Genomic DNA, 20,696 nt, shown 5'->3' on the forward strand with positions numbered 1-20,696 from the left:
GGCGCAGGAACCACTGACTACTTCTTCTATAATCAAGACACCTGCTGGTAAAAAAAAATGTATGCACTCACTAACTGTAAGTCGCTCTGGATAAGAGCGTCTGCTAAATGACATTAATGTAAATGGTAACTCTTAACTGGTTAGGACACCTCATGAGTTCTCCTAAATATCTGTCCACTAGGTTGGACTCTTATGACTAAAGAAGCTTCATGCAAAGCTTTTATTTTTACCCTTAAGTATAGGAGTAAAATGTATCTTCTAAGCACTTAGGACCAATTTTCTACTCTGAGACACTTTGTGGATACGGCCCCTGACTAAAGTTTACATTTCATTGTTGTAGACCAGACTAAAGTCCCTCTTAATCTCATGATCTCTTGGTTGTTCTCCTTCCCAGCATGATGAGAGCAGTCGCAGGCACATGGAGCAGATTGAACAGAGGAAGGAGAAGGCAGCAGAACTCAGCAGTGGCAGACATGCAAACACTGACTATGCCCCCAAACTGACACCGTATGAGCGCAAGAAACAGTGCTCCTTGTGCAATGTTGTGGTATGTACACAAAGTCCCAGTCTGAAATGGTTTTTGATGTTTTTTAACAAGTTGTCTTTGTATTGTTCTTCATGTAGATGATGATTGATATTTAGCCCACTTGTCCTTGGCATATTTCCTCTGACACTAGACATGCCACTAGATGCTAACATTAGACAGATGCTGACATACTGAGTAGAGAAAGTGTATACTAAATGGTTAATTGGCTTGATTCACTCTCCAGTGAGAAGTTCACCCTTTACTTCCTTAACTTCATTCCTTGCACTAATTTGTGAGACTGATTGGCTTACATGCTTAACCTAAACTGAAGGGGAAAGGAACAGCAGCTTTGTGGCAGTAGAGCAGCTGTGGAGGTCCCCCTTGGCAGACTGGATGCATAAAAATGCTGATGAGAAGGTGATTCAGAGGATTTGGGAAGAGAATGTATTTAAATGAGGATTTAACTGCATTGATTAAACCTGATCTCTGGGGTGGGGATTTATGACTGGGCATGATTTTCAAGTGACGGGCAACAAATCCATTGGCAGGCACATTTATCTGTGACGGACCAGGCCGTCTCTCACCGCAACAAGGTTGCGACACCTTGGAGCTCCAACTAGCATCAGATAAAGAGGAGTGTGTGGGGGGAAGGGGGAATCTTGTTAAAATGTCGATGACCTTGGCTAGCATCTGACACTAGAGATCATCTATAGGCAAGCAGCCAGCACTCTATTTAATGACATTAAACCGAGGCCATCCGTAATGGGCTTTGTTCTAGCCCTTGGTGGGAGGAAAACAACACATCCACATCAACCTAACCTCATGCTGTTTCTGTCAATTCTTCATCTTCACACCACTTTTTCCTTGCTTCTGTCTGTGTATAGTCCAGCCCAGTTTTGCCCACAGTTTGTGGTTTACTGTACCAGTGTTTTCAGTGTGTCGTTTTCCAGACATGCCGCACTATATGGTCACTCTGTGTGTGAGGAGCAAGAACGACAGAAGGGACATTGATTCATCAGTTGGTGTGAGGATGAATCATTGACACAGACAAAATAGTACAGGGATAACATATTCTGCTTGATTTAGAAAAGGCATAGACCATCACAGAGCCAATCACATTAATGTTGTTATATAGGCTACATTTGTTCACTGTAAATGTTTGTGTTGAGATGGATCATCCTGAGTGGATCCGTCACCCACTGATTTCATACTGCAATAACTAGTATGGTCCAGCTGTGCTGTCAGAAAGGAGAATGCCATTAAATACAGCCATTAAGGCATCTTCAGTTTAACAATGCTCTCATCTCATATCTGTCTGACACATCACATGCTGATTGAAGAAACTACGTGACTACACTTGTCACCTTTGTTCTTAACCATGTCAATTCATTCCACTAAAGGCTTGTTGACTGCAGTTAAGTTCCTGACACCTACTAAACATTAGGTCTCACAATTTAGTCAGATGGAGGAGAAACAGTCTGTCAGATCTTATTGAAAACCAGTTGTAATGTATAGTTTCAGTCAGTAGCTAGGTTTCCATCCAATTGGCAACAGATTTTAATGCTAATATTCTAAAATCCACATTAAGAAAATATGCACATTTTCCACCAGTGGTGTGTTTCCACCAAATGGACTTGTTGCGGATAAAAGTCAGTGCGTGATGACGTAGTGCACACAGCATTTCCTTTTTTGCTTAAGTTATGTACCAAATAAAAATCTAAAGTTCAATGTGTTTCCATCGCATTTTCAACTCTACCGATAGTTTTGTCACAAAAACTGTTGGTTAAATAGCAAATGTGCCTCCTCTGGTTTTGACATGTGCGCTCTAGCCAACAGCTGGCAGATACAGTGTGGGTAGGCTAGTCTACATGATTAGATTATTATGGATAAGAGCAAGAATATTTTTATTTGTCAAACAGCAGTCAAACCTCGATCATCATGTCACCGGAATAAGACCCTCGATATTTACCCAGTCAGATATAGTGTAGTGGCAAGAGGAATTATTTAGTCAATACATTTTTTGCTATACCTTTTCCTTTCTGTGCCACCAAATGTTTGCATATAGGCTACTGTTTGTTAGCTAGCTAGCTAATGAGGTAACATGACTGAAGAAGGTGTAGCCTAAACAAGGTGTCGCTGTAAAAAACAGAACCCTCGCTGAGCATCTCGTGCTGCTAATATTCTGCTTATCATAGCCTATCCAGTCCAAGCGCAAATACAAGCCACAAGAAGGTGAGTCCAAGTCCGAGTCACCAATGGTCAAATCCATGTCGAGTCACAAGTCATGGGGACTAAATTCGGACTCGAGTCCTGGACTCGTGTACTAGAACACTGGTTTAAGTGGCCTCCCATTGGGGGGACCCTGTTGACCCCATCTGCCTCTGTCTCCATTGTGTCCTCAGCAGTGACTACTGACCTGTGTGTTTGTAGATCACCACGGAGGTGCACCTGTACAGCCACACCAAGGGCAAGAGGCACCAGCAGGCTGTGAGAGACAGCAGCAGTATCCAGGGACGGGAGCTCTCGGATGAGGAAGTGGTGCGTACCCCTAAACACTTATACAAAGTCTTACCTCAAATAAAAAGATCCACCATCCCAACAAAAGAATACCACTCAGATATTGTCTGTGATATTAACTCAAGGTTATTTGTCGTTTATGACAGGCTCATTATTATTGTTTATGAATCACGTCATATACTAGCTCTCTCACTGGTCTTTGTGAGATTATAAATGGGCCCTGAAATGTAAACAGTTAGGGTTCAGTGACTCAGTTGAGGCGTGATCTCACCCCCATGTCTACAGGCCATTCTGTCACGGAGTGCTTTTCATGGGAAGGCTGCTCGTTAAAGGAAGGGGGCTTCTCAGCCTGCTCTGCAATATGAGATTGCCTTTTCAGCATGCTGGTCTTTGTGAGGCTGACAACTGTTGGTGCTCTATGCATCACCTTTGGCCCTAGCAGCTCCTTCATTCAAACCTGTTCTCACTGGCTGATAATTAATCCCCCCACCTTCCACTCTAAATCATTTGCTTTCCAACTGCAGCCCATTTCTCTGTTTGACAGTATGATAAACAAGGCAGTGGCAAAGAAGGCATGCACATCTTCAATACAGTACTATGGCCACAGCCAGTATCATACTACCTCTTCAGACTGCCTTTAAACCATGCAATGAAGGCTATGCTTTGCAATAGCAGTGGCGGGTGGGGTATGGCTTAGCTAACGGTTCCAAACAATTGCAATGGATGTACTATGGATCAGCAGCATGGTGTTTTCTGTGTAATAATAGCTCTTTGTTATAATGGGATGAGCAAAACTATTTCTGTGTTTCTATTTATGGGTTATTCAGCCCTGCTTTTGTTCCACATTTTCATTCAGCGTTCAAGGTTAAGTAAGCAGGAGATAGAGAAATGTCCTGGGATTTTTGTTTAGATAGACTACACTTGCCTGCCTTTATTTTCATGTCCTGCTCATTTTGGTGTGCAGTATTTCATTCATGCAACTGGCAACTCTTTTCCAGCCGCTGGTTCCATAACTCTTGCTGGAATGAAAGATTTTTAATTAAAATTAAGATGGTTGGCTGAACTGTACAGAGGTCACTACATAGTTTTTTCAGTGAAGGCGGGCGGCAAATGCCCCAAAGCTTCATATTTAGTCATTTTTCCCGTTTTTTGAAGGACTCACAAATTAAAATGAAGATACAATGATTATCAACAGGGCTAGATTGATGTGCAGAGATAACGGCTGGGATTGCAATCACTCTCTTTACTTAAACGTATTAATTGTCATCTGTCCTGTTTTAATATGATATACGCAATGTCCAGGATCCCTCGCATTCGACATGTTGGATTTATTTATTGGTCACCCTTGACATAGCAGCACAAAAACACCAGTGACCTCTCCAAGGGAATACTCATCCCTCCCTAGCCCCTCTCCTGCACCCTCAGCTGGGCCTCTGACAGTGGGACTGTGGGACTGGCCTGGGCCACCAGCAGGATCACTAGGCTGTGATGGACTCAGGCCTTTGGGTACGAGTTGACCTCCTGGAGCCAGCGCTAAATTAGGTTCTTGTTGATGCTCAGAGGACGTAGAGAACAAACATTTTATTTTGCTATTCTTATCAGTCTAATCTTTCATCTTCATGTGTACTGTGTTGCTAGTGCTACTTGAATGGCACAAAGCATTCAGCTCCATTCGAAAAATAGTCCCGTGAACTGTTGCTTACATGGTGTGTAACTGGATTCAGTGTGCCATCACATTGTACCCAACATGACGTACAGCTGTCTGTTTCACACCAAGTGGGAAAGCCAACTTCGTCTTGGACAAAAGAGGTGGTGGGGGAACATATCACTTAGATTGTGCCTGTCTCTAAAGAGGCCTGTTTTCTGGGCGCTGTGGGTGTGTAATGTTTAGAAAGATCTCTGGTTACTCCCTCCAGAATAGAGCACAAGAGAAGCCTTGTGTGGTAGGTATTGTGAGGGAGCTCTGCCCTTAGGCCTGGCTCTGTGGCCCATTGTCCTCCTGCTTCAGCCAGACACCTGTCTGTCACACTGCCTCATCAGATCACCTGACAAGATACAGAAAATCACTAATAGTGTTAAGTTCACATAGAAGCATTAGGCAATGACATGATAATCTTGATATCAATTCATTCTGTAGATTAATTCATGTTTAAGCTCCCTTCAAACTGTCTTTGATGTGATTTTGAGATTGGTCATGTCTTTGAGGTGTTGCTGAAACAATTCCGTTAAGTAAACGGCAGGAGCACTGGAGTGGATAGGCTCTCAGAGAGATGACTGAACAGCTGCCTCTCAAGCAAGGCAGAGCCACGGTCATGATTGAAAGGCTCAACTGCACAATATTGCACTACACATGTCGGCACACTAAGTGCTTATTTTGTATCAAACTAATTCATTAAAGACAGGTGACATGTATTCAAGCATCTTTTCATAGTTCAATTACACCTGTCTTTCGCCCTAAGATGTGTTCAACTTCCAGTGAAAAATAATTTCCCATCAGTAAATACTCGTTATTTTCCCCTTCAATCCCTTTAAAATGATTGTACCATTGATTCAACTGCCTCCTCACATTGTATTCCTGTTAGGCTTATATCTCTACTGATCTTAGAGTAGCTACTTTCTAATCACCCTAAACCTCCCTCTGATTGATCAGGTTGGTCACAAATCAATAAGTCAAAACAATAAAGGAATAAGAATTGATTCTCAATGCTGTTTATGATTGTTATTATGACTCATGGATTACTGAGCGCTTTAGCACATGGTTAACTGTAGGTCTTCTCTAGCTCTAGTTGTGCTTATGATGACAACACTTGTCTTTCAAGGGTTTCATCTGAAACCCCTATTTAAGCAGCAGGTGCACTGCCAAAACTTGACAAAAAGGAATAGCATACCACACACAGCCTAGGCTGCTGGATGGAAACGGTTATCTTGTGGACCATCCCATCCTCTAGGGTACTGGATGACAACATAATTGTGTAATTGGTTTCTTGCACATACATCATGTTTTTTAAAATGGAATTACCTCTCTGTCTCCTGGTGGAGATGGCAGCTTGATCTGATCTGACAGGCCTGGTGTGGTGCACACTAGACTGGAAGCAACACCTCTTCCCCCTTCAGTATTACCATGGGCATGTGGCTTCAAACGAACAGCAAGTGTTGCAGATGCCCTGATAATGACAGGATACAATTGCTTTACCCAGAGGTATATATGCCACACAATGGACACACATCTGCCATTTCAATGGATAAGCTTCTACTTATAGCAGATTACCTGGGCTTAGATTAAACTGTTTATTTTCTATTGCGATATGGACATAATTAGCTACAGGTATATTTTGATAGAACAGGTGTTGTGTTCTCAGTTTAACTGCCTACAGCTCTCTGAAGATCCTTGCTTTAGTTTGATAGACTGTCCACCCAGTCTATGATATCCTTGTGGTGATATGGGTGGGCTCACAAAGGGGACTGCAGACTATATTGCAAAGATTTCTGGGTGCAGGTAGCAGGTGTACTCTCTCTCAGTAGCTGGATGTTATGTCTGCCTGAGGGAATATGGGACCCTAGATAATTGCTCCTGTCCCAAAAGGCACAATTCATTGTCACACCTTTGCACTTTTCTGTTGAACCGTTTTTCTTCCTCTCACTCCTTGTGTGTCCATCTCAATTTCAGAATGAGCTAATGAGATTTGTAATTAAATGTTTTCATGTGTTTCAGGAGCATCTTTCCTTAAAGAAGTACATAGCGGACATTGTGACGGACAGCACTGTCTCCTCGGAGAGTGTGAAGGACGGAGAGGAGAGGCAGAAGGCACGCAAGAAGGCAAAGAAGCTCCGCACACGAATGAACTCCAGGTGATGCATCCATCTGTCCCCTCTCTCTTTCTCTCTCTGTGACAGGGGACAATGTTGCCTGCGGAGAGGCGCTTTATGAGTGACAAGGAGATGGAGAGCAGACGTTATGTGCATCACAGCTGTCCAAAGAATAATACTGATGAGCTAAATTTTATGGCCACTTTCTGTGATTGGGCAGGCAAACTTGGAATCGATCTAAGGGCCCTGGCTTTCACCTGTTAAGAGCTTTCCCCCTAATTGCTGCCATTGTGCTGCCAAAACTGAAGCCTCCTTCAGTGTACAATAGTATGTTAAAGTATGTGTAAACCATGCCTATTTTTCTTTCTCCAGGCTATTGATTTTTAAATGAAGTATCAAAGAAAATCAATGGTAATCAACAAAACGCGCCTCTGTGTCAGATCCCAGGCATGGGCTCAATCAATTTAGTAGCCTGTCACAACAAGGGAGGGAGGATGGGGTTGGGGGGCAGGAGAGGGATACGGCAGAGTAGAGAAAAAGTTGTGGGATGAGCTATTTGTCACTGAGGCAGGTTGGAGTGTGGTGGCCTGGTGAGTGCAGCACCTTAGATGACATGCGTGTCTGAGCCGTATCGTTTATTATTTTGAGCCCACAGTCCTGTATTATTATCAGGACACTCACACACCTTGTGATGGATCCATGTTTGCTATGAAGTCTATTTTTGGCAGTGCTCGCTAACATTTTAACTGAACACAGCCTGTCAATATATGTTCAAGTTCCTCCTTAAAGAAATACAAATAAATGCGACAGAAGTTATCTACCATTTTTAAATAATAGTACTTTGCTTTCAGTGAAATGTATCATTGAGTATTGCTGCTGTTACTTCTCTTATGGAAGGGTTTGGGGCTGAGAAAACGACAACATAATCTGCCTGTTCACTGTCACTCCCAGCCCTCTCTCCAGCCCCAGCCCCAGCCCCAACCCGAGCCCTGCTGAGATTAGCACTCAAAGGCACAAGGCTTTCAGAGGTAGTAAATAACACAAAGCCCCTGCTAGCATAAAGGTGAGCAGCTCCACCGCTGGGTGGAAATGAGCCGTTTTATTGAAGCATGGCAGGGTGTCTGTAAAATGCAAGAGAAGTTTTCATTGGAATCCGGGGCAGGCTTGTACTCCCCATCATAAACTACTGAACACAGTTTAACCCAAATGTTTGCGCTTTGGCTGTCTTTCTTTCGGTAATATAGGGCTGCTTTTCTTTCAAGAAAATATGCTCTTGAAAAGGCATATAAGTAGCATGTCATTTTGTCAGGATGCGTTCTGGACTTTAAAACATGGATTTGGAAGTGTGTACATGCTCCTGTAGGGCAAGCCGTTTGGCTGAAGCCCGCTGTGTGTGTTTCCTTTGGCTGGGAACAGAGTCAGTAGTGTGTGAGTGGAGCTCAGAAGGAGGTGGGCACACAAAGACACCCCTGTGTGCAACCTGGAGAGGTGATCATAGCCTTACTCATTTCACCCAGTGGATGAGCTGGAGGGGACCATATACACACACACACCATGTTCCTGTGAGATGAGGCCCAAGGGAAGCCACTAGAGATTTCATGCTCATCAAGCCAACTTACTCCTAGTTAAAACAACCTGTCTGTTTGGGTGCACAGTGTAGAAGTCCACTCCGACGGTTTAGCTTCTTTGCCATAATGCACAGTATATACAGTAACACCGCATCAAACAGTATACACATAACAATATACAACTGAATTGGTTATTTCTGCCTCTAAAGGTAGACATTTTTAAAGCATTGGCTCTCTGCAGTCAGTCAGGGCCAGTCCAGTTCAGATGACTAAAGAAGCAGACCTTGATTAATTGATTATTAGTTCTGCATTGTAGATTTGTGCTTTTCCCCTTATTGCTGATTACTAATATTTATAGCCGCAGCCCATTTAGCCGGGCCTTCTGCGGCGCATGATGAATGGCTCAGCAATTGCTCCCCGTTTAACCTGGGCGGGTGTAAACCTGTCAGAGAGTAATATTGTAATATCAGAATGACAAACGGGCCAGGTATAGTTCAATTTCTGGTGGAAGCGAGGCAGCAGCATTTTATTTACAAATTCAGTCGTCTTGGAGGACATGGTAAATAATGTGATAGAATGATGGACCTCAGTCACCCCACTAGCCGTTTTGCTGGCCGTTTTACTCAGAGTACATACAGCATTTAAGCACCCTAACCTTGGCTTTGAATATTTCAGGGTAATGCAATTTTATGGTCTTTTCTCACCATAAACAATATTTATTTTGTACATGTACTAATAGCATTTCATGTTAAGTTTGTGAAAGCATTGTGAAAATGCATACATCCTCGGTTAATCCTGTAATCTTTGTGTGTGGGAATGTACGTACGCATTCACCTACAGTGACAGTCTGCTCTGGAGACCTGTGTTTGATCGAATTACATTCCATTAAGCCCTCAAAATGGATCCCTCTACAATAAAGTATTCACACCCCTTTACTTTTTCCACATTTTGTTGTTACAGCCTGAATAAAACATTTATTAAATTGAGATTTTGTATCACTGATCTACACACAATACCCCATAATGTCAAAGTGGAATGATGTTTTTCAAATCTTTTACCAATTAATAAAAAATGAAAAGCTGAAATATCTTCAGTCAATAAGTATTCAACCCCTTTGTTATGGCAAGCTTAAATAGGTTCAGGAGTAATAATGTGCTTAACAAATCGCATAAGTTGCATGCATTCATTCTGTGTTCAATAATAGGGGTTAACATGATTTTTGAATGACTCACATACAATTATCTGTACGGTCCCTCAATTGAGTAGTGAATTTCAAGCACAGATTCAACCACAAAGACCAGGGAAGTTTTTCAATGCCTTTGCAAAATAGGGCACCGTTTGGTAGATGTGTAAAAATAAATAAAGCAAATTCTGAATATCCCTTTGAGCATGGTGAAGTTATTAATTAGGCTTTGGAAGGTGTATACATACTCCCAGTCACTACAAATATACAGGTGTCCTTCCTAACACAGTTGCCGGAGAGGAAGGAAACTGCTCAGGGATTTCACCATGAGGTCGCTGGCGATTTAAAAAACAGTTACAGAGTTTAATGGTTATGATATGAGAGAACTGAGGATGGATCATCAACATTGTAGTTACTCCACAATGCTAACCTGAATGACAGAGTGTAAAGAAGGAAGCCTGTACAGAATACAAATATTCCAAAACATCCTGTTTGCAACAAGGCATTTAGTAATACTGCAAAAAAAAAAATCAAAGAAATGAACTTTTTGTCCTGAATACAAAGTGTTATGTTTGGGGAAAATCCAACACAACACATCACTGAGTACCACACTTCATATTTTCAAGCATGGTGGTGGATGCATCATGTTATGGGTATGCTTGTCATCGCAAGGACTAGGGAGTTTTTTAGGATAAAAAGAAACAGAATAAAAGCTAGGCACAGGCAAAATCCTAGAGGAAAACCTGGTTGACACTGGGAGACAAATTCACCTATCAGCAGGCCAATAACCTAAATCACATGGCCAAATCTACACTGGAGCTGCTTACCAAGATGATGGGAGCATACATTTCTGACGGTTGCTCAGTTGAGGTAATTCTCTTAGTGATAAATGATTGCTAATTTAACCTTAGAAATAGTAAACATTGATAACACCCTAGTCAGTTTACCTAAAGCTTTTGTCTTCGCTGGTACTACACAACCTTTTATTTCTGGGTTTAATTCTGAGCTGGATTGACATTGACAGTGTTTATAATCTCCTCTATCTAGCTGATGCTAATGACTTTAGCCTTGTTCTGTCAGGATAGGTCTGGTCCTCTGGGGAAGCTCCACCTGTCCTTTTCTGGGATCTGTTAGTTCATCAGCTGCTTCCTGACAGTAAGACCTGTCTGTGACTGGGATCAATAATAGCGCTTATCTGCTCTGGGATGCTGTCTGACTGATAGACAGAGATGTTCTGTGTGCTACTAGTAGAGCCTGTCTTCTTTGCCATGTCTGCTAGTCTAATGCCACAGAGAAAACAGTCCTAATAACCTCCATAATCTGTGGATGCCACCGACTCAAAACACTGATGTCTTTGCTACCCAAGTTAAAGCATACCATTCATATTTCTTTAACAATACAGTTGAACAGAGAATGTGAAATGCCATTGTAAAGTGATGAGGAGGGTGGAATGTCATTTATGAATGAAAATAGTAGGTGGCAGCGAGGCACTATGCCCCTGCAGAATTAATGCATCATTTATTTTCAGCCAAGTTACTGGGGGGGAAAAGTTCACAGGCAAAATAAACACGGTCTTAACCTGAACTTTTTTTGATCCTTCAGACTTTTCATCCTGCCCTGCCTTTTTTAATGAAAGCTGGAGCACTCTTTTCCTCTTATTCAAAGAGTTATTCTGTTCCATCTGTAGGGCAAAGGAGTATGAGACGTCAATGGAGGCAAAGACACAAGTCCCCGACTCCCCATACAAGGCCAAGTAAGTTCCCAACTACACATTTATGCATTCTACCTCTTCTACTTCACTGTAGTGAATAGTGATACAATAATAATTATGGATGGATGGATGGATGGATGACAGGACTAAACCTCTCCCCCTCTCTTCCTCCCCAGGCTCCAGCGTCTGGTGAAGGACTTGTTCAAGCTACTCCAGGGCCAGGACAGTGGTCAGTGGGCCAACACCAGGGTGTCAGGCCTGGACAGAACCCTGGGAGAGATCTCCCGCATCCTGGAGAAACAGGTACATCACTAACACCTAGTTGTATCACACTACTGAGACTTGCCTGCTTGTATGCCATTTTGTCAGAGCTTAGAGTCATAGTGTGGGGTAGTGTTGGGGAGGGAGCGGGGCAGTTCTCTAAACTGAAGCATTCTGTTTGGCTGCAGCTCTCTTTGTCTCTCAGTCCCAGTCAGTCCTAGTGTAGAGTATCACTTACTCCCCAACTCCTTGCCCCGGGTTATTTGTAATGCAGGCCAGATTAGCTAAGTGTTTTCATTGGCCACATGTTACTAATAGAGGAGCTACCCATCACTAGACAGGCAAACATTTGCATGCTTCAGAGGTATATTGTGGGTTTATACAATTACATAAGGTTTTCCTAGAAGATGTAATCCAAAGGATCTCAAGTTACAATGGAATATAGGGCAGGGGTCTTCAACCTTTTCTTGCCCAGGGACCCGCTCCCAGGCAAACTGGCGACCCAGGGACCCTCATCATACAGTGAGGGAAAAAAGTATTTGATCCCCTGCTGATTTTGTACGTTTGCCCACTAACAAAGAAATGATCAGTCTATAATTTTAATGGTAGGTTTATTTGAACAGTGAGAGACAGAATAACAACAAAAAAAATCCAGAAAAACGCATGTCAAAAATGTTATAAATTGATTTGCATTTTAATAACGGAAATAAGTATTTGACCCCCTCTCAATCAGAAAGATTTCTGGCTCCCAGGTGTCTTTTATACAGGTAACGAGCTGAGATTAGGAGCACACTCTTAAAGGGAGTGCTCCTAATCTCAGCTTGTTACCTGTATAAAAGACACCTGTCCACAGAAGCAATCCAATCAATCAGATTCCAAACTCTCCACCATGGCCAAGACCAAAGAGCTCTCCAAGGATGTCAGGGACAAGATTGTAGACCTACACAAGGCTGGAATGGGCCACAAGACCATCGCCAAGCAGCTTGGTGAGAAGGTGACAACAGTTGGTGTGATTATTCGCAAATGGAAGAAACACAAAATAACTGTCAATCTCCCTCGGCCTGGGGCTCCATGCAAGATCTCACCTCGTGGAGTTGCAATGATCATGAGAACGGTGAGGAATCAGCCCAGAACTACACGGGAGGATCTTGTCAATGATCTCAAGGCAGCTGGGACCATAGTCACCAAGAAAACAATTGGTAACACACTACGCCGTGAAGGACTGAAATCCTGCAGCGCCCGCAAGGTCCCCCTGCTCAAGAAAGCACATATACAGGCCCGTCTGAAGTTTGCCAATGAACATCTGAATGATTCAGAGGAGAACTGGGTGAAAGTGTTGTGGTCAGATGAGACCAAAATCGAGCTCTTTGGCATCAACTCAACTCGCCGTGTTTGGAGGAGGAGGAATGCTGCCTATGACTCCAAGAACACCATCCCCACCGTCAAACATGGAGGTGTAAACATTATGCTTTGGGGGTGTTTTTCTGCTAAGGGGACAGGACAACTTCAAAGCATCAAAGGGACGATGGACGGGCCATGTACCGTCAAATCTTGGGTGAGAACCTCCTTCCCTCAGCCAGTGCATTGAAAATGGGTTGTGGATGGGTATTCCAGCATGACAATGACCCAAAACACACGGCCAAGGCAACAAAGGAGTGGCTCAAGAAGAAGCACATTAAGGTCCTGGAGTGGCCTAGCCAGTCTCCAGACCTTAATCCCATAGAAAATCTGTGGAGGGAGCTGAATGTTCGAGTTGCCAAACGTCAGCCTCAAAACCTTAATGACTTGGAGAAGATCTGCAGAGGAGTGGGACAGAATCCCTCCTGAGATGTGTGCAAACCTGGTGGCCAACTACAAGAAACGTCTGCCCTCTGTGATTGCCAGCAAGGGTTTTGCAACCAAGTCATGTTTTGCAGAGGGGTCAAATACTTATTTCCCTAATTAAAATGCAAATCAATTTATAACGTTTTTGACATGTGTTTTTCTGGATTTATTTGTTGTTATTCTGTCTCTCACTGTTCAAAGAAACCTACCATTAAAATTATAGACTGATCATGTATTTGTCAGTGGGCAAATGTACAAAATCAGCAGGGGATCAAATACTTTTTTCCCCTCACTGTACGTTAGGAAAAAATATATAACAAATCATCAGGCGATTGATAATGGCAAGAAGAAGTAATCAACATTTTAAAATGAATAGATTTGGTAGATGGTTTTCAATTATTTTGACTTTCCCACAATATAATTGGAAGAAGTGTTAACTCTAACATAGCCTATAAGCTAGAAAGGTAACTCTAAACACATTTTCGCTAAGAGCAGCTGTTTAGCTGGTTAAACAAAGGTTAGCCATGTGTTGGCGAAAATGTATGTCCAAGTCAAGAAAGCTTACCAGCAGCCAGCGGCACTTACTGCACTGGTAGCTTATTCGTGGGTGCTTTTTCTAAGCCTATGTCAGATACACCAGTGGGTGTAATTGGCTCCAATGAGAGTAATTTGCTCAATATTAGGGGTATTCATTAGAAATACGATATTTTCCTATTTTCTACTGTAGGTATGTAATTCAAAATTGGTTTATTCTGTTGCTAGCAATATTCATAAAAACATTTAAATAAATAAAATAAAACATTTGCGGACCACCTGCAATACCTCGGGCCGCAGACCCCCGGGTTGAATACCCCTAATATAAGGTATTCCATTGACATTCGCTGCTTATTTTGAATGCTATGAATGACAGACATTGATGACAACAGTTGACTTAATTCAATGTAATGAATATAAGAGAGACCTACTGTAGATGAGAGGCTTCGTTGGATGCCATTTTAAGGAGTTTCACTGGGTTCTATTGACAGTGAATCCCCAGTACACCCAGTGTGTATTCATCAATAAGGGGGGATGAATGGAGCACCTGTCACTGTGTTTGTGAAGGGGAGAACATACAGTGACAAGCCATCATTCTCCTGCCAAGATGCGGTTCAAGGCATCATAAACCACACTGTGCATTTTGGTGGGCGGGAGGATAGAGAGATGATGGTGTCTAGTCCTTGACAGGGGGAGGGGTGGAGAGGCTATTACTGAATTTCCCCAGAGAGAGGGAAAGAGGGAGAGAGGGGTGGCAAGGGTGGGTGGCACAGCACAGTGTAATTGGAGAGGAGGAGTCCAGTGTGATGGTACTCAAGCTGTCGCTAACAGGGGGGGGCTCCTCCCCTCCGCTCCTTACTCTCCCTATGGGAGGTCAGGGGTCAGTGGGCCAGGAGCCCTCCTCCATTCAACACTGGGATTGCTTGGTCAGCCAACTCTGTTTGGGCCTTACCGTGTGGTTAAAGCTCTTCACATATTTATAGAGAATTCAAGAAATTGAGGAAAGCCCTACTCTGCATTGGTTTTGTGTGTGTAGATGGGTGGAAGAGCTTAATCTAGACTTCATTCAGTATGGCTGTTAAACTTCTCCCCTGTTAGCCCAGCCCAGCCCAGAGCAGACTGAGGGGTGTGGGATGGGCCATGGGGGCTGGCCTGTGAACTAGCCTGGGAGGCACTTCCTCCTCTAATCCCTGGACAAAGTCAAATAAATATAGTCTCCGTCAGCATGGGTGTCTGCCCCCTGAGTCGGGATCGTTTAGATTATTTGACCTAACAAGCATCTCTCGTGTGTCATTGACTCACCTAGAGATTTGTTTTTCTCTACGATATCTGATTCAGTCTCCACTTTCTCTGCTAATTCCTTAGACAACACCCGACACTCCCCCCTCCACGTCTGCCTTAGTCAGGCTAACCCCCCCCCCCTCGCTGCTGCTCTCTGGGTTGGGCCTAGTCTCCGACCCCAGCACGCCTCTCCCTCTGTGACCACTAATGGTTTATTTTGTGTCAAACTATGTATTTTTGCTGGGGAGTGGAGAGCTTTTTCCCCTCTGATTTTTCTTCAGTCTAATTTCTTAACTTTCTGCTCTCTTACCTTGGTAATGAACTCACATATTTACACACTGGCCCAAATGTTTCTCACTGCTTTCAAATAAAGGCTGGCCTGAGATGGACAGCGTTTATGACACTTGAGGGACTGTCAGAAACACTGCGCTCTGAGAATGGAGACTATTTACATTTTCATTTGCCAGCTGTCATGGGCTGGTTGGTCTCCCCTTCGTGGCCAACCGGTGGCTGGTTCTACCTGGGATGTGGGGGCCTGGGGGGAATGGAGCAGCAGAGTAACAACAACATGGGGGCCTCAAGGAGCCTGCCTGAAGTTGACGGATGTAGCCAAGATTAGCGGTGTCAGAATTTTGTGAAAGACCAAGGTTGTATATTTTATTCCTGCACACTGAATGCAATACTCACAATACTCACCTTAGACTAGTATAGTGGTCCTGTAGATGAAAATCCTAATTTTCTCTCAATTCCTCACCCCCTTGGGGAGGGTTTTCTTTGTTCCACATGGCTTAGATTGGGAGTGTTAGTGTGTCATAGATCTACTTTCCCCAAATGTTTGTTTTAAGGAGCTTGTCAGGGGAGACTAGGAGAACCAAACTGACATGATGGACAAGTGTGTCAGGAAGCGTATTATTATTCCACGATAGTCTGGTCCGTGGGTATAAGTGCTCACATTAAGCATTCAAATTGATTATGTTAATACTTTTTTTCTATTGGGGTGGGAATGCGATAGAATTACATATTGGGGTATTATTTTAGATGGTATATTGTATCAAATTGTTTTGACAATATCACAATAGTATTTTTGCGCTAGTTTGCTGTACCTGCGCATGAATTCCAGTATTTTCCCTTCATAGCTTGTTCTCCATCTTCTTTTTAAATAGGGAGCCAAATAGTTTTCAGCACTTTTATTTCCATGACTGATCAAAAGTTGTTTTTTCATGGCTCTCTCTTGTCCGTCTGCAGCAGCAATATATTTGGAACATCGAATCGCATTAAAATCACAGTATCGAATCGCAATACATATACACTACCGGTCAAAAGTTTTAGAACACCTATTCAAGGGTTTTTCTTTATTTTTACTGTTTTCTACATTGTAGAATAATAGTGAAGATATCAAAACTATGAAATAACACATATGGAATCATGTAGTAACCAAAAAAGTGTTAAACAAATCAAAATATATTTTCCTTGATGACAGCTTTGCACACTCTTGGCATTCTCTCAACCAGCTTCACCTGGAAGGCTTTTCAAACAGTCTTCAAGGAGTTCCCACATATGCTGAGCACTGCTTTTCCTTCACTCTGCGGTCCGACTCATCCCAAACCATCTCAATTTGGTTGAGTTCGGGGGATTGTGGAGGCCAGGTCATTTGATGCAGCACTCCATCACTCTCCTTCTTGGTAAAATAGCCCTTACACAGCCTGGAGGTGTGTTGGGTCATTGTCCTGTTGAAAAGCAAATGATAGTCCCACTAAGCCCAAACCAGATGGGATGTGTGCCTTGAATTCTAAATAAATCACAGACAGTGTCACCAGCAAAGCACCCCCACACCATAACACCTCCTCCTCCATGCTTTACAAATGCGGAGATCATCCGTTCACCCACAACGCGTGTCCCAAAGACACGGCGGTTGGAACCAAAAATCTCCAATTTGGAATCCAGACCAAAGGACACATTTCCACCGGTCTAATGTCCATTGCTCGTGTTTCTTGGCCCAAGCAGGTCTCTTCTTCTTATTGGTGTCTTTTAGTAGCGGTTTCTTTGCAGCAATTCGACCATGAAGGCCTGATTCACGCAGTCTCCTCTGAACAGTTGATGTTGAGATGTGTCTTTACTTGAACTCTGTGAAGCATTTATTTGGGCTGCAATTTCTGAGGCTGGTAACTCTAATGAACTAATCCTCTGCAGCAGAGGTAACTCTGGGTCTTCCTTTCCTGTCTCATGAGAGCCAGTTTCATTATAAAGTTCTTGAAATGTTCCGTATTGACTGACCTTCATGTCTTAAAGTAATGATGGACTGTCGTTTCTCTTTGCTTATTTGAGCTGTTCTTGCCATAATATGGACTTGGTCTTTTACCAAATAGGGCTATCTTCTGTATACCCTGCCTACCTTGTCACAACACAACTGATTGGCTCAAACGCATTAAGAAGGTAGAAGAAGATAGAAATTCCACAAATTAACTTTTAAGAAGGCACACCTGTTAATTGAAATGCATTCCAGGTGACTACCTCATGAACCTGGTTGAGAGAATGCCAAGAGTGTGCAAAGCTGTCATCAAGGCAAAGGGTGGCTATTTGAAGAATCTCAAATATAAAATATATTTTGATTTGTTTAACACTTTTTTTTTTTTGGTTACTACATGATTCCATATGTGTTATTTCATAGTTTTGATGTCTTCACTATTATTCTGCAATGTAGAAAATAGTACAAATAAAGAAAAACCCTTGAATGAGTAGGTGTTCAAAAACTTTTGACCGGTAGTGTAGAATCGTGAGAATCGCAATACATATAGTATCGGCACCTAAATATCGTGATAATATTGTATTGTGAGGTCCCTGCTAATTCCCAGCCTTAGTTTTTTCACAACCAGGTTAATTATATATATTTTTCAAGAAATTGCAGATTTTGTGAAGATTAGTATCATTTCAGTTAATTTTTTAGGCTAGGGATAAGGATTATACTCCAATGACTTTCAATGCTTATGTTGTCTTACCCCTGTACAAGAAGTGTCAAGATTTGAATTATAGGTTTATGTTTATTTAATCTAGTCTTGACAGCTATTGGTCTAGCCCAGAAACATGTATTTAAATACATGGCTCTGGATTTGCCTAGGTGATTTGGTACTTCGCCAAACCTTTCTACAGTAAATTAATAGGTAGATTTACATTCGCCAGAATATTACCTATTCATATTACCTGCTCTATAATAGGCCCTATTGTATGAAAATACCCCCCTTATTATGAGTTCAGAAGGAGTAATATGTTATTTATCAGACAGACTAAAGCCTTTGTGTTGTTGCTGCCAAAGTGAGGCAAAAAGTCAGGGAAAACATTTCCTTTGACTATCTTTGTTTCTCCCAAGTACCTACATGTTTCTTACCTTACCAGGACAGGTTTGCTTGACGTCTATGAATGACCTTTTTAGTATTTTAGTTAATATGTTCCAAGGATGGCTTACTTTTTGTATCTTTAACCGGGGTCATACATTGAAATCCCTCTGTGTTGAAGTACCTGTTGAAGAAGGCTGTGGTTTCTGTGGTGCGTCTGATTTTGCGCCTCACTAGTACCTAATGAATGTGAGTCCAATTTGTAGAATCAATTCCACCAGCATTGTTTCCCATTTACAGTCCCTCAACCAATCATCCCGCTTTATTGTACCAAACAGCATGCCATTACACCCTATAAACATACAAACTCTTACACTCTCTCTAAATGTTTATTCGAGCAGTCTTGTTGTGGTTTATCACTCCTCGCGTACATGCTGATGCTGGTTTAGACTACTCATCAAAATGGAGACTTTGTTTACTCCTCACAGGCTTTTTTGTAAGTGTATATCTTAGTTGTGGTCCAAGATGAAATGCATGTACGGTAGTGTATGACTGCCCTGCTCACTCCATCTGTTATATTGCGTGCGGGCAAACCAGTTTGAGGCCAAATACTGATGGACAAAGGGGCTGTCCTGTGTCACACCCTTAATGAACTCCCAGCCAGTTGTTCCCCAGCGTCTGTTGGTGGGGCCAGAGGATCGGGGCATTCCCCTCCTCTCTCTCCCCTCCGTGTCCCCTCCTCCCTGTCTTTTTGTCTAATTAGAGTGGCTGGTGGGAGGTAACTACAATGAGCCGTCCTGCTGGCCCTCCCTCTCTCTTTCGCTCCCTCTCATCCCAAAAGCACCTCCGTCACAGACACAGGAATTAGCAGCTGCCTGGCCTTCTGATTAGCTGGGGTAATAACGGTCACCAGGGGTAATAATTGTTTAAGATTCCCCCAGCTGTATAATTCAGTTTGGACTCGGCTGTCTGTCCTTCCTCCTTGCCCCCTCACCTTTCATCAAGTCTTCAGTCATGTTGGGGGTTTCTCTCTAGAATAAATGAGCGTCTCATCCTATTACACTGTCACAAGAGTGTCTGGCAGGCATGGAGTGACAGGACACAGACAGATCACACACTGCTTCATAGGAACATGGAATGGGAGATTAAGCTAGATGTATCTTTGTCTGTCAGTGCAGGATAGTTCTGTGTTTCATATGTTGTTTTATGTTTTCTTAATCCAGATATGTGTTTGTTTGATGTAATTACACTTTGGTTATAATATATTTATAGTAACACATAGTTGAATGGCACAGTGGAAGGCATTCTTACACAAATAGGCTAGGCTACAGTTTACTGTCTACTGTTACTACAGTAGATCACTCACAGCTTTGATGCTAAATGTAATTGAACTTTTAAGTTAAGTGATTAAATAAAAATAACATTTTTGTTTTAATTCAGAATCGAGTGTTGAGCCTCTTTCTCTATCAACGGGCAGTCACTGTCACCTTGTTTCAGTGTGTACAGTCACTGTCACTCTAATCACATACAAACAGACTTTCTGTTCCCTCTCCCTGATATGGCTTGTTGAAAAGATCTATCAAATGCAGATGTTGTGACCATGGCTTTGGAATGAGAATCCTGTTGGATATACAGTGGGGAGAACAAGTATTTGATACACTGCCGATTTTGCAGGTTTTCCTACTTACAAAGCATGTAGAGGTCTGTAATTTTTATCATAGGTACACTTCAACTGTGAGAGACGGAATCTAATACAAAAATCCAGAAAATCACATTGTATGATTTTTAAGTAATTAATTTGCATTTTATTGCATGACATAAGTATTTGATCACCTACCAACCAGTAAGAATTCCGGCTCTCACAGACCTGTTTGTTTTTCTTTAAGAAGCCCTCCTGTTCTCCACTCATTACCTGTATTAACTGCACCTGTTTGAACTCGTTACCTGTATAAATTACACCTGTCCACACACTCAATCAAACAGACTCCAACCTCTCCACAATGGCCAAGACCAGAGAGCTGTGTAAGGACATCAGGGATAGAATTGTAGACCTGCACAAGGCTGGGATGGGCTACAGGACAATCGGCAAGCAGCTTGGTGAGAAGGCAACAACTGTTGGCGTAATTATTAGAAAATGGAAGAAGTTCAAGATGAC

At 42.5% G+C, this 20,696-nt stretch overlaps 1 protein-coding gene across 1 annotated transcript in view; it reads left to right on the forward strand.

The window, feature by feature from the left end:
* LOC121576611 (S phase cyclin A-associated protein in the endoplasmic reticulum-like) overlaps positions 1 to 20,696 on the forward strand; it is a 117,832-nt gene that overhangs the window by 34,820 nt on the left and 62,316 nt on the right. The window contains 5 exon segments of the mRNA XM_041889878.2: positions 395 to 547; positions 2,957 to 3,064; positions 6,756 to 6,892; positions 11,289 to 11,354; positions 11,489 to 11,615. Of these exon segments, the coding sequence (XP_041745812.2) occupies positions 395 to 547; positions 2,957 to 3,064; positions 6,756 to 6,892; positions 11,289 to 11,354; positions 11,489 to 11,615 (591 nt within the window).

This window comes from Coregonus clupeaformis, chromosome 11 (assembly GCF_020615455.1).
Source record: "Coregonus clupeaformis isolate EN_2021a chromosome 11, ASM2061545v1, whole genome shotgun sequence".
Classification (NCBI taxonomy): domain Eukaryota; kingdom Metazoa; phylum Chordata; class Actinopteri; order Salmoniformes; family Salmonidae; genus Coregonus; species Coregonus clupeaformis.